At 43.3% G+C, this 14,650-nt stretch overlaps 1 protein-coding gene across 2 annotated transcripts; it reads left to right on the forward strand.

Annotated features, from left to right (window-relative positions):
* The first annotated feature begins 734 nt into the window (after positions 1 to 734).
* mgat1b (alpha-1,3-mannosyl-glycoprotein 2-beta-N-acetylglucosaminyltransferase b) lies at positions 735 to 13,667 on the forward strand. Of its 2 annotated transcripts, none has more exons than XM_041053654.1 (3): positions 735 to 1,212; positions 5,191 to 6,465; positions 10,227 to 13,667. In XM_041053654.1, the coding sequence occupies exons 2-3, from the start codon at positions 5,599 to 5,601 to the stop codon at positions 10,926 to 10,928; spliced, it is 1,569 nt and encodes a 522-aa protein (XP_040909588.1). In that variant the 5' UTR covers positions 735 to 1,212; positions 5,191 to 5,598; the 3' UTR covers positions 10,929 to 13,667. The 2 variants fall into 2 exon arrangements, with proteins under 2 accessions (XP_040909588.1, XP_040909589.1); XM_041053655.1 differs by lacking the exon at positions 735 to 1,212 and adding an exon at positions 1,799 to 1,923.
* Positions 13,668 to 14,650: the final 983 nt, after the last annotated feature.

Here is a 14,650-nt window from a genome sequence, read left to right on the forward strand (position 1 = left end):
CTTATCCTTGAGGGTCATGAGGATAGGGCTGTAGCCAGTCCCAGCTGACACTTGGCAAGTAGTGAGGTGCATGGTATGAGGAACAGGTCATACCCCTGGACAATTTAGAGTGGCCAGTTAACCTGACCTGCCAGTTAACCTGACCTGCATGTGGGAGGAAACCCATGCAAGCTCCACACACAAGTGAATCCCAAAGGGAAATTTTCAGTGTTGTAGCAGCAAAACATAAGAAATAGGTTTAAGAACTAAAATATATTTAAAAGAAAATCCAAACACATAATAAATATAAGAACAAAGACTAAAAGTCAGACAATAACCTTCATATTTAACAGCCATTTCAGTTACAATATAGTACTTGGTTCAAGTAGTATACAGGTAGAGGGTCTGTTATAATTATGTAGACATATAATATTATCGATTGACTTGATTCAGATGAAAGAAGCTATGAAGTTGCATTGTGGGAAGTGTAGGATCCCGTGTTTTTTAAGCTTGAAACATTAGAGAATAGAAGTCAGGATATCTCGATCTGTGATGCTTTAATTTTGACCATTTAAGTCCAACTTTATGGCAGTGCAGTATTTTTGGATGAATACGGGTTGGACATTAATATATTGTTATCCATCCGTTTTTAATTGTGTGACATATTTATGTTAGCAGTTTTATAGGAAGGAAATCAAAATAGTTAAGGATAGGACTCCGGCTCAGGTCGGGTCAGCTCGGTCCTACACGAGTCAAGTAATCCGGAAATGTAGTTTTGTGTAGTCAAATGGAAAAATGCCGTTATCAGAGGAAGCAGCCTGCGGTGGAGCCAGCTGGAGTATGAGAAATTGAACCAGGGCAATCAGGGTAGAGGAAAGGACTTCTCACTGCAAAGCGTCACTGTGGATACTACACATGCCGGTGGCAGTGTAACGTCTGTGGCGGAGCACGCACTGCAGCCTGCTAACATTAGCAGGTTCTGGTGTTGGATTAAAAGGTCCGGGCTGGGGGAATAATGTGAACCAGAGGTGGAGGAGCAGGCAGTGGTGGAGCCGCACAGCCAGAGAGCAGGGATGTGCTGTGAATGTGACACCGAAGGAAATGTCAGGGTGGCTCCACTAGCTAACGTCAGCTAGCTAGCTAGCTAGCCGGTCAGCGCTGCGGGCTTGATGCGAGTCTCGTGTCCTTTCAAGATGCAAGCTGCACCGACTCGTTCAGATCGGCGCGTGAGAGGTGAGTGAGACCGGCTTCAGCAGCTACACGTCCCCCGGCCAGGGCGGCTCGTGAATGGCAAACCTTCACTGCTACTGTTTGGCGTTAGCTAGCTAGCTAACAGCACGTTAGCATTACGGCTTAGTTTGCTACTGAGGTATTCTTCAAGTCCCCGGTGATGTGAAATGATTGTAGAGATGACCAAACACTGGCTGTGACCATGGTTCATTTAACATCCATTGTGTCTTGTGTTTCGACATAACTGGCCGATAGTTCGGTGTCAGCTAGCATAACACCTTCAAAGAAGTATGTGAACCGTAACAGCCGGGGTTCATCTCAGCAGACTGGACACCTGCTGTTTGCAATGTGGACACTTGCACCAGTTGAAAGTAAATAGGATTTGGTGTCAGCAAACTAAGAGGCGTCGCCTCACGGTCCTTATTGCCTTTCCACGGCGTAGTCATGTGAACCTACGCTGCTTCGGTAGGTTGGTGCCGCAGGCTCCTCTGAGAACGATCCTACCAGTCAGCTCCACGTTGTCTGACGGAGGAAGGAGGGGGTTAAAGAAGAATAGAGTTTCAGCTGGTACAGTTTGTGAGAGGAGCAACAGTTCCCTCCCTCTGGCTACCATCTCTCCCTGTTCACAATCAGCTCCTCTTGTCCTACAAGGCTTAACGTACTACTGTATGGAAGGGGGAGGCATGACAGATCTATAGGCTGATCCGTGTCCAGGTATGGTTAGTTTATCCTTTATATCCTTTGGCTCCGGTGTTCATTTCTTCATCGTGCCTTTAGACGTCTAACTTTCCTCTGTCCCTGACACTTCACTGCTTACTTCAAGGACTGTCTCCTTTCCCTTTCTCTCAGATTTTTTACTTCTCCACATTAACTGATCCATTGTTTCTCAGCGTTTCTGTGTCTCCACGTAGCTTCTTGTGCTTTTCAAGGTAAAATCAGCACCTCAGACTCTCAGATTTCCACTCTGCTTCAGAGTGTTCATGTTGTCATTTTAATAATTTAGTCATTTCAGCGCAGCCTAATACAACAGTCCTGCTGTCATGGTCAAATCACAGGATGTAGTTTGTGGTGTTTCTGTTATTTAGCTGACCCTCACTGATACCACAAAAGCTTAACATTAGAACCTACATTAAAGTAGGATTTACTGAAGGATCAGTGTATTAGACTGTACTGGTTTTAACTAGGTGGTGTAACCTAATCAAATGGCAACTGAGTGTGCACTATGTAGAAACATTGCTCTTACATTTTTCAATGTACTGCATATTACGCAATTGTTTTGCATTTGAAGCAGATAAGTTATTGATGGATAAATTAACAGAACATTAATCAGCTACTATTCTGATTATCAATTAATTGTTTAAGTCTTTTTCCAAGCAAAAATTAGCTGGGTCCAGACAGTCTCCAGTAGATTTGCCTCATGTGACAGTTGTCGACTGTGGGTCACACAAATAAAGACATTTGATTGTTTCACGTTCCGCTTTAGGAATTTGCGATGGCCAGTCATATCTTTTTTTCTGACATTTTATAGACCACATGTCTAATTGATTAATGGAAAACATAATCAGTAGATCCAGTGATAATCAGAATAAAATGTTTAGTGGCCTGGTAGTTGTGTGTTCAGTGGAGTCTTAAAATCTGATAATCTTATCTTTTTATGACATAAGATAGTTTCAAGTTTATATGCCAAGAGAAGGTTATAGAATTCATAGCATTTGTGAAGACAGGAGCTGCAATTTAAATCACTGATTAATTGTCATTTATCATGAAAAAGTTTCTTGGTCCAGCTTCTGAGACAAATGTGAGGAGTTTTTTCTCAGTTTTAAATAACTGTAACCTGCATATGTTTGGGTTTCAGACTGTTGAAAGGACAAAACGATCAATCTGAAGAAGTAACTCTGGGCTATGACAGCTTGTGATTGACATATTCACAATTTTCCGTCGTTTTAAAGACTAAAAAAGATGAAAAATGGCTAAAATGATAAAAACTACAGTTTACTTTGAAAAGTGTGTTTGAAGACTTGAGTTTGAGGCCAGTTGCCTATATACTGCATGTTTCTCTGATAATGCCTGTTGGTTTTTTTTAAAATGTCATGTGGTGTAACTTATTACACCACTTGACAGTGCTGATAACATGTGACTGACAGAAAGAGGAGTTCAGGTATCAAACTGCTGAAAGTGCCTATCCTGTTGTGTGCTGTAGTGTGTTAGATCTGGATTAACTCAATACACACCCCAAACTCCAACCTAACCACAAGCGTTTGTCACTCTTCAAACATGTAACAGCTCTATAAACTTTATAAGGCGATGGCAATAACAAGATAAACAGGTCTGATATGTTAATGCCCTGCACAGCGGCGTTTGTCCTGTCCCGGAGCAGTGAAGCGCAGCCATAGATCCATTACTAATCAGAGCATCTGTTCCTTGTAGTCAAACATCCATCCTTACAAGATTATTGTGGGCCTATATTTATCAGCACTAATTGGTTTAGGCTTTTCTGATTCTGAGGAGCTCCAGTGGAGGAGTCGGTGTGACCTTCTTCCTCCTCCACTCACTTTCTGCCACCCCTGCATCAAGTAAACCTTCTCTGTCACCCACCCTGTTAAAACTCAGTAGTAGTTTCATTTGACTGGAGAGCTCTGTGTGTTCAACTTTTGCACCGGAGACTGTTTGTCCATTTGAAGCTGGACTTTGACTGCACGGCAAAATCTCTTGTGTTGACAGACATTTAAATAGAGGGCATATTTAAAGAGTCCATTTAGCCAGATTACAAAAGAAAGTTCCCTCTAGTGCTGTGGTTCCCAAACGGGGGGTATGTATTTGATTTATGAAGGGAAAATAAACAAATGAGTTTGCTGATGTGATGGTGCTGAACTTTATTTCTCTAAAATTCAACTGGGATCTTTGTTTTATCAGTTGAAGCAGACAGCCTCTGAAGTGGGGCATGGTAGAAAAAGCTTGAGAGCCACTGCAGTATCAGTAGTATTAAACCTTTCAGGTAACTCAGATTTTGAGATCTCTGTCTTTGAAATTTCTGCCCCTTCAATAATACAGTGATCCAGCTTTGAATGTTTCTGTGTGTTTTGTGCAGTCTTAGTATGTCTGCAACTACTAGTCAAGTCAGGATGAACACTTGGTACCAGGGACCACTCACTGTTTACTCGCTGATCCCGTTGTGAACGTCACCTCACTCTGAGGTTCACAGTCAACCAACTGTCTGAACAGTTGATAGTCCAGCTGTTACATTTTTCCTAAATTTCTTTTCTCTTTCCTGTGTGGATTACAGCCCAGTTTTTAAGGCCATCTGAACTGTTGTAATGTTCTCTGGAAAAAAAAAAAAAATGAAAACAGCATCAGAGGAACAGAATCCTCATGATCAGTGAGGATGAATGAAGGGGTTAAGTGTCTAGCAGGAAGGCTCTCTTGAACGTTTGCCATCTTTGTTCACGAGTTGCTCAGTAAGACTGAATATCACATGGAGATGAGCAGGACGTCCTGTCAGCTCCTCTGGGTACCTCAGATAAAGCGACTGTTCAGGGTGTTTAGCCTCCAGAAATATCATGAAACACTGCCGGGTCTGTCTGTCTGGTGAAGTGATGGGCTTTTGGATTTGGTCTCTGCAGAAGAAAAAATTTAGGGCTGCCCCTGGCTAAGGTTTTCCTAGTCAACAGGTCATTGCGCGTTTATGATATTAATTTAATTATTGAAATCATATTTGTGCAACTAACGGTTGGTCAAATGTTAGGGGTCAAATTTCATGATGATTCTGTTCAAACTTGACAGGGCCGTTGATGTAAAGAGCTGCAGTGCCTACTGGATATGAAACATCTTCCCAGTTTAGGGTGAACAGAGAGAAGAGCACACTTACATAGAAGTTCACAGGAACATGCAGCATGTCTGAAAGACGTTTTTGTTTTTACTTCATTATTTAAAGTTCAGATGGGTTCTTTAAGCTGATTATTTGTTTTCCTGCTCTGTTTTCAGGATGATGGCTGAAGGATAACATTCAAGGACTCGCATTCCCTCAACCCAAAGTGACCCCACTTTCCCCCTTTTTTAACTTTCATCTGTGCTTTTGCAACCTCCCCTTGCTGAACTTCTTCGAGTCCTGTCTTAGCTCCTTGCCCCGTCTCCTTGGGATTTCATGGAATGCATGAATTGCAAATTAGGATCATCTAAATTCATTTTAAATTGGACAATCCTCCTCCTGACACCCCCCCTGGCCAGAAGACAGGATGACTCAAATCTGAAGTAATTACAATGTGGCTGGGTATCAACTTCCTGCCCATCTGAGAATTGCCACCTCTGTAGGATTCTCGCTCTGGTTCCATCACTTGTTCCCTACCTGCAGCCTTTGTCACAACCCCATCCCTGTTCTAGTGTCATTGGGCCATGGTTCGTAAGAAAGGTTCTCTTATACTATGCGGTGCTTTCCTGTTTGTTGCCTGGAATGCTTTGCTTCTACTTTATCTTTGGGGTCGCCCCCCCATCGGCCGCCTCGGAGAAGGCGGTGGAGCCGAACCAGGAGGAAAAGAGGAGTGGGGCGTGGGCAGAGGGAAAGCAGGCCATGTCAACCTGGCCGGGGAGGTGATCCGGCTGGCGGAGGAGGTTGAAGTTCAGCTTGAGACCCAGAAAAAGCTACTGAAGCAGATTGAAAGTCACAGGGCAGTGTGGGCTCGGCAGAAAGATGTCGGGAAAAGAGAAACGGTTGATACAAAAGATGTCAAAGAAGAGGTTGTCCGCCAGCCATCGAAACCTCCACTTCCTCTCAAAGACAGTGTGGATGAGAAAGCCCAAACTGCATTACAACATACACAGGAGCCTGTTCTTACAGTCGCTCCGGACTCAGAACAGCAGCAGGCCATAAAGGAAATAAAGGAGGAGATTGTTGAGAAGAATAAATTGGTAACTTCTGCTGCCAGCCCAGAGGTCGTCATTCCCATTCTAGTTATCGCTTGTGACAGGGTGACGGTAAAACGGAGCCTCGACAGACTGATACAGTACCGCCCTTCTCCGCAACAGCATCCGATCATTGTCAGTCAGGACTGCGGCCACGCTGAGACTGCTCGTGTGATCGGCTCATATGGAGATCAAGTGACGCACATAAGCCAACCGGACCTGTCGGACATCAGGGTCCGGCCAGAGCACAGGAAGTTCCAGGGCTACTACAAAATTGCCCGACATTACCGCTGGGCGCTCAACCAAGTGTTCAACACTTTTTCCCAGTCTACGGTCGTCATAGTGGAGGATGATCTGGAGGTGAGTGCTCTCAGACTTCTCCCTTATTGTCCTAACATAACCATGCTTTATAGTAGGAATAGTGTCTCAGCAGGGAGAGGAAAGAAAGGAGGACTTCAACTTGACCTGGGTCCTTGGATGAACTTAAACCAGACTCAGCAGACTGCAGCAGTGCAGTGTTACTATCTTAGACCACCACAATACCCAGACAGGCCAGACTGGTTTGGCTGGGTTTCTGTGTTAGGTTGTGCTTTGTGCATCTTAAATAACCAGTGTATTTGTGTCCTTTGGTCCTGCCATTGATAGCACTAGCTTTGATTTCGTTGTCATCTTCATTTTAATGCTTTTTTCTCTTGTAACACTGTCAGTGATGTCACCTCATTACACCTTATCTACATATAAGAAAAATATACCTGTCATTATATTGTTCAGCTCAAGAAAACAGTGGTGAGACTGCAGGGTCCAGAGTTCAGAAGTAGATGGGGCAAAGGACGCTGCTGGCTGCAGGAGGGGATCACTCACACCTCATCACATCCTGGGCGTCAGGCCTTTTTATATTTGAGTCTTGTGGCAGAGAGCACTGCTGACAGTGTTGGCAGCATCGTTGCAAACTGACACCCACATCCACACCTCCCATTCATGTTAGCTTAAAGAGACTGTTCAGATGGGACTTTTAGCGTCTCCTGTTGGAGTGGTGTTATTGATGTACAGGCATAAGCTCTGTCTGGACGAGTCAGTTCGCGGTTAGCCTAACTTAGCATAAAGATAGGAAGCAGGAGGAAACTAGTATGGCTCAGTCCAGAGTTCAAAATTACACCTACCAACATCCAACCATTCTAATCTTCACTTATCAGCATGTATTTACTGTTTAATCTGTACATAATCAGAATTGTATGACAGTTTGTGGTGATAGGAGGAGTTGCGCACTGGAAATATTTCTTGATGAACAACAGTCGGGGGCAGTGGCTGTGTGTGCAGCTTTCCAGAAGTCATCACAGTGTTGCTGCCAGTTTTGGCACCACTGAGTGTGTACAGAGACCCAAACCAAAAACTGTGCCCACTGGCTGTATCTGTCAGTTTACACTATTGCTGGAGACACAGCACAGAAGTACTAGGTAGATGGTTCATCAAGAAATAGTTCCAGTGTATGACACGATACACAACATTATCCAACACTTAACAGTATTTACCCTAATGTTAAATCACTTCACTGCTACAGATCAGTTTAATAGTGAGTATCCATATACTGACTGCATAATGTGTATATTGTTCCACTACATTTGTTTAATTTCTTGCACTGACTGAGGATCTTCAGCATAACTAATAAAATAAAGGAAAAGTCTGACGGTTTAAGCGGCGCCTGTAGACACAGCACCAGTTTGTAATTATGTTCCCTCTGGTAGGTCTGAAGAGGTTAAACAGCCTTTCCATGGTAGAATTGTAATTACATGTGGCTTACAATCAAATGTGGGTTAATGATGACTGGAGCTGGTTCCACACGTTCCACATTTGTCTCAAGTCTTCACTAAAGACAGTTTTCTTCAAAATGTGAAGCAGTAGCTGTTCAGACTGTGATAAGTTTTCACTCCACCCAGTACCCAGTTTAGAGTGTTGTCACAGAGCCCAGACTGGCTGCCAGTCCCAACCATTGAACAGTATATTTATATATGTTTATCATATTTAACTGCCGAGCATTGTGTGTGTGCTTTGGATCACAGCAGAAACAGTAACTGCTCCTTTGGAGAGAGATCAAATATCAGACATTGATCAGCTGAACAGCTGTAATCACATTTTACCGATGATTGGATTATATGTGCTGGCACTGAAACAGAAGTTGTCAGTGAATCGGTAAAACTCCCCCTTCCAGCTGGTATAAGTGGATAAACAAAAAAAAAACCATCAGAGTGAACATTTGGCTGGTTAAAAAAAAAAAAGTGCTTCAGCAGCAGGAAATAAGTTACAGGAAATTCAAAGTCATTTTGACTTCAACCGGGAGCTGGAGGGAGAAACTGTGCCCTGTAAATCAGCAATTATTTTGCCAGTGAGCAGGGAAAATCTGGGTTTACTTATGTAACTGTTCTCCACTGGCTTCCTTTTTTTTTTTTATTATTACTGACAGCTCAGGGACTAACGCTCTCTGTTTGTTTGGCTAATCTTTTTAAGTTGACAGAGTTAAAGTTCATTTAACCTCATTGACCCTCCTGGACCTGGCCCTGTCCGTAGGGGCCCATCATACACTCTAATGATGTGCAGACAAGCATTGTTTAAATGCCAAAAATTTCATTTTTATAGTGTTTTTTTATGCATTTTTGCCTTTTTTAATAGCTGACCATACAGAGATGACAGGAAATACATTTGGATGACATGCAACAGATGTCCTTGGCTGGACTTGAAACAGTTCCAATGACACAGACAATGTTTTGCATCCCTATTCCATTAGGACATTTTTTTTTTAAATGGAGTTGTTTGGGAGAGTTTTTCCTTCTCTTAACTGAGGGTCTAAAGATATAAAATGCCTATTTGCCATCTAATCTTCTCACAAGGTTTCATTTGAATGATTTTTCAAAGCCCAAAGATGTACAAACAATTACATATGTCACAAAAATGACAGAAAAATCCCAAAAATGCATATAAATTTATCTGGTATAACTTAATTAGCAGAAGTTTGTCCCTTCTGTCCTGCCCCTTTAACCATCATGACCCCTCTGATTTATCTTGTGATCTTTTGGAGGGGCCCAACCCCTAGTTTTGGAACCGTGGGACTAAACTAAAATAAAACTGTCACACTTTGCACAGCTAAGCAGTAAAAATCTGCTTACACAAGTGTGAGTATTTTTTACTTTGGATACTTTCAGTACTTTAAGCTGATAACACTTCTCTATTCCTACTCACGTGGGATTTAAATGCAGGACTTTTGTAAAAGAATATTTTTACATTAATATACTGGTGCTTTTATTTAGTAAAGGATTGCTACTATAGTTTGTTGAAACGTTTGTCAATGTTTTTAGTTACAAGTCAGAATGTTCTGCTGTGTGTAAAGGTCTCTGAATCTAACTGATCTGGGAGCCATAAAAAAGACAAAGAGTGCTCTGAATATTAAGATCCAGGTTAGCAAATTTGTTCAGACAGCAAAACAAAAAAAGAATGCTTGATGTCCAAAGGAGGACATGGCAGAGGAGTGTGGAAGATCTCACTGTCAGCAGTTCACCTTTGTGCCGGCAGCACCCATGACAGGAGGCGTAATGTTTTTGGGTTTCCATCCTATTCTTGTGAATCCAATGCCTCATGTGCGATACTCCCTTGTTTCTTTAGATTTGGCACAAACATTCACCTGGACTCGAGGATGAGCTGATTAGAATTTGGTGATCAATGTTCAGGGTCACTGTGACCTCACAAGAGACATTTCTGGCCATGATTGTGGTTTTCCTTTGGAACAGTATCTGCTCAGGAAGAGCTCTCAGTAAAAACTGAGTAAGCAGATGGATGCTGCTGTTTTTTTCAGATCTTTGAACAAAAAAGGAAAACCTGTATCATCATCTGATGATAATGTCACTAAAAAGAGTTTGATGAGTGACGAAACGTGAACTCATACAGTCCAACAGATTGGAAACAAACCTCCAGGTTGGTCAAGAGAAAACATTTAAAGGTCTTAAAATGACAGTAATCAGCCCAAACTGACAACTAAGAGTTGAAGTTGTCAAGAATTCTTTTCTCTTTCTCTTTGGACTGTATCTCTGAAGCAGCAGCATCTCACCACTGTGCATCTCTCTCCTCTCATTCAGGTGGCACCGGACTTCTTCGAGTATTTCAGAGCTCTGTATCCGATCTTGCGCTCCGACCCCACCCTGTGGTGTGTTTCTGCCTGGAACGACAACGGCAGAGACGCCTTGGTGGATCCATCGAAGGCCGAGCTTCTCTACAGAACAGACTTCTTCCCTGGTCTTGGCTGGATGCTGCTGAAGGAGATGTGGGACGAATTGGAACCCAAATGGCCCTTGGCCTTCTGGGATGACTGGATGCGTCAACCAGAGCAGCGCAAGGACCGCTCGTGCATCCGGCCCGAAATCTCGCGGACTATCACCTTTGGCCGAAAAGGCGTGAGTTTAGGTCAATTCTTTGACCAGTACCTTCGTTACATTAAGCTAAACACTCAATTTGTGCCTTTTACCAAACAGAATTTGTCTTATTTGCTAAAAGAGAAGTATGATGAACAGTTTATCAAAGAGGTTTACAGCGCACCACTGGTGAAAATTGAAGAACTGCAACAAGGGGGCAGCTTAAGAGGCCCTGGACCGTACAGGGTGCAGTACTCCAGCAGGGACAGTTTTAAAGTCTTCGCTCGAAATCTTGGGGTGATGGACGACCTGAAATCTGGAGTTCCTCGCACAGGTTACAGGGGCGTAGTCAGTTTCCTGTACCGAGGCCGAAGGGTGTTCTTGGCTCCACCGGAGGGATGGATGCAGTATGACATCAGTTGGAGCTGAAGAGACTGCTCCAGAAAGTACAATGTGAATGGGGTTGAAGAGGGGAGAGAGCCTTACTCAGAGGAACACCCTCTCAGACCAAAGAATATCAGCAGATGCAGTGGTTCATGAAGGAATTAAAGCAGCAAAGATGGGGCTGCACTGGAGCGCCAACATCGAGCGTTGGCCTCCGGGTCTGTTTGTAAGGGAAGCTTCTAAATTAGGCCCTGCTCATTCAGGATCAGCAGGTTCAGGGCCACACAGACTTCAGTTCAAATTTGAAGGAAATTTCACCCTAAACACTGCTTCAACACAGCTGTTGGCAGTGTGCCTTGCTTTATGGGCCCATTTTGTTTCATGCTTTCTTAATTCCTTTGAATATTGGCCAAATGTAGACTCAACTTCACATTGTTGCTGTTTGCAGCAGCTGTAAATGAAGGTTGGTAGCAGAAGGTAACTGTCAACAGAAAGAGCTTGTTTAAGTGTCAGCGATGATACACTGGAGGCAGCATTTATGTGCTAAACTCTTGGGCCACCAGGTTTTTGAGAGAAGGTGTTGAAGTCAACCCAACTCTTCAGATCATGTTACCGGATAAGTCTAACAAAGTAATCAGAAGCAGAGTTGTGTGCAAAGGCAAATGAAAAGCTTCTACAGGATTCTAGGTGGTAAACAAAGGCCACATCCAATGCTGAGCCAAGTCCTCGCCCTGATGGTTATCATTAGAGAGGAAAGGTTTCGTCATCAGTGATACAGAGAGAAGGAATTGCAGTAAAAGCAGAGACACTAACTTCCCAAACCACAGCAGCTCTGATCCAGGACCAACAGACCATGTATCATTGTCCAGGTTCCTGCAGATGGCAGATCATCTGCTGGAACTCAAACATTTAAGTCACTGAGCAGCTCATAAAATCCGTTACTCACCAGATTGTAAGAACCCTGTGAGATGGGGACAAAGGATGAGAGGTGGATACAAAACAGTCAACAAGATGACTGGGTCTGACCCAGAATGGTGTCTTCTGTCGAAGTCAGTGCAAACCACTCACTTTGTTTTTCCCTCACCTGACCAGAGTGCTGACAGTTACAGAACAGAGACAGTTCATACAACGTACTGCTACTGTAATACCAGTGTACCAGTGGCGGCACTGAGGGCTGTGCTGCTGTACAGTATTGGAGTCCATGTGCAAGGAAGACGTCCTATGCCATCTTTGACTGAGATGTCTATGACAAGAGAGTTTTTTTTTGTTTAAGTGAATCATGTTAGTTGTCACCACCAGGTGAAGTACGGATTCTTAAAATTCATCATATAACACATTTTCTGAGCTGCTCAGTGACTGAGCTGTCTGACAGCAGGACTGTGACGTGGTGACGGTCCTGAATCATTGCTACACCCACAGTAACGTCACTAAACCAGGGAGGAGACTAATCTTTTGTATTAAACATTTTTGTGGGAAATATTATGTTGAAGTAGATGAACGTGAAAATGACAGAAAGCTAGAAGATTTAAAAACTGGATGACACTCCATAATCAAATGGTCCTGAGAGTGTTGTGAACAGGACAAATAGCAGATGTGTCACAGTGTGGGAGGATCAAGGGTGGAGTTTTTCTTGAATTATCAGCGCTGCTGTTCTTAGATCAGGTCATGAACATGGCCTCAAAAGCGCTGTGATGACATTGGACAGCATTAAATCAAAGCAGAGAGATGATGACACGGCATTAAGACCTCCGTATGCTTCAAATGAAGTAGGTCAGACTCAGCAGCGACTTTTACTGAAAGGTGAGCAAAGCCGAAGAACCAACCATGTTAAAATGACAACTAACTATTCTGAGATGTAAGGAGAGATATTGCTTCCACTTCAGTTTCGTGCTAATTGATGTTTGTTTTTAGCTTTAACTGGTCGAGCACTGCTTGTCTTGATGGCGCGCTGCCTGGTCAGAGCTCCATAACAGAAAATAGGATGCTGCGCGTTTCACACTCAAAGACGGGCACAAAAAGCTGCATTGTCTTCGTAGTCTTGGTTTTGGGACACCTTTAGACGACCTGACGGGTTTGAAGCATACTGAGGCCTTTACGGTTGACCTCCTGCTCCAGCAGGTCTTTGGACTTGTGTAAATTTTTTTTTCTTTCAGAAATGTAATGTCTTTAATGTTTCTGTGTAGCCCAGTTTAAATTCCAGCACTCTTGAAGGTTGAAGAAAATCACTCTGCTGAAGGAAATACCTGATTCATTCTCCAGCTCCTGTTTGCTTTCAGAGGGTTTTACGGAGTTCTGCCTCCGTGTTTGGGTGAATGAACATGGCGTCTAAATGTGATGAAGGAAATGATTAATATTAAGTATGGAACTGTAATGGTAAGGCTAATTTTGAAATTATTTAACTGTCTAGAACTTGAAGTTCTTAACACGTTTGCAGCGCTGCAGATGAGATTCAGACATCACTGAATCTGACATTTACCCATGATCACCCTGAAGCCGCCCTGTTACGGGGAGAGCTGTAATTACATGACATCCAAACCATGGTTTGGCCAGCTTAGGTTTGTTGAAAAACCAATGATTGTTTGATAGTTTTTATTTGTTACGCGACAAGAAGGCTGAGAAATGGCTAGAGAAATGATTATCACTGTACTGTAATTAGCTCCGGGGAGGGGGGGTTACCCACAAGGTCGATTGATTCTAATGTCTGTATGGTGATGTGTCAAACCACTGCCTGATGTGTTTATAACTTTAACACAGTATAAATAAAATCAACTATTTTGATATTTGTCCACACGCTGAGGGAGTCGGTCTTTCATTGACAGCAGTAATCAGCTGTACTGAACAGTATCTGCACTACTAAACCGGTTCATGTCATGGTCATGTTCATCCGAGCCTTGATGAAGAAGACCTGCACTGACTGAACCACATACTCCTGATCCTGTTCTACAGAGTCTCAGTAGCTGGACTCACTGTCATGTTCATGAAACCAGTTTGAGACTTTAGCTTTATGACATGAAGCATTATCCTGCTGGAAGTAGCCATTAGAAGATGGTGAACTGTGGCCATGAAGGGATGAACATGGTCAGCAACAATACTCAGACAGACTGAGACATTCAGACCATGACTGATTGGTATTAAGGCCCAAAGTGAACCAAGAAACCATCACACCACCACCACCACCAGCCTGGACTGTTGACACAAGGCAGGTTGGGTCCATGGATTCATGCTGTTGACTCCAAACTCTGACCCTACCATCTGCAGCCTCAGCAGAAATCCAGATCCATCAGACCAGGCTACGTTCGTCCAGTCTTCATCTTTCCAGTTTTGGTGAGTCTGTGTCCACTGCAGCCTCAGGCCTTTCTGTTCTTGGCTGACAGGACTGGAACTTGACCAGTGCACTGTTGTCACCTGATTGGCTGATTGGGTCATTGCATGAACAAGTAGGTGTACAAGTGTTCCTAATGAAGTGCTCCATGAGCGTTCTACAACCATGTTGTAGAATTGACATTGCTCTATATTTACGGTTCCTCAGCCAGTTGACTGAGTGACAAACTTAGCCTGATTCAGGCTATTTAGTCTGATTATCAAGTTAATAGGTAACTGTTAATGTCTCACCTTGCTGCAGTGATGTACACGTGTATTCCAGTGCACTGTCACATCAGAGCTGGGTGTGTTTACAGGTGCAGCTGAGCACATCTCTGAGCCCTGAATCACATCTATCAGTGTTGCTGGTCCGAGGTTTGAATATTCCAGCCTGTGCAGTGACAGCC

Source organism: Toxotes jaculatrix, chromosome 13, assembly GCF_017976425.1.
Source record: "Toxotes jaculatrix isolate fToxJac2 chromosome 13, fToxJac2.pri, whole genome shotgun sequence".
In the NCBI taxonomy this organism is placed as follows: Eukaryota; Metazoa; Chordata; class Actinopteri; family Toxotidae; genus Toxotes; species Toxotes jaculatrix.

What these genes read in the sequence shown, in the direction of transcription:
- mgat1b (XM_041053654.1), top strand. Translation starts at nt 5,599, where the DNA reads ATGGTTCGTAAGAAAGGTTCTCTTATACTATGCGGTGCTTTCCTGTTT. An exon ending in TAGTGGAGGATGATCTGGAG is followed by an intron (nt 6,466 to 10,226) that starts GTGAGTGCTCTC and finishes CCTCTCATTCAG; the next exon opens with GTGGCACCGGACTTCTTCGA.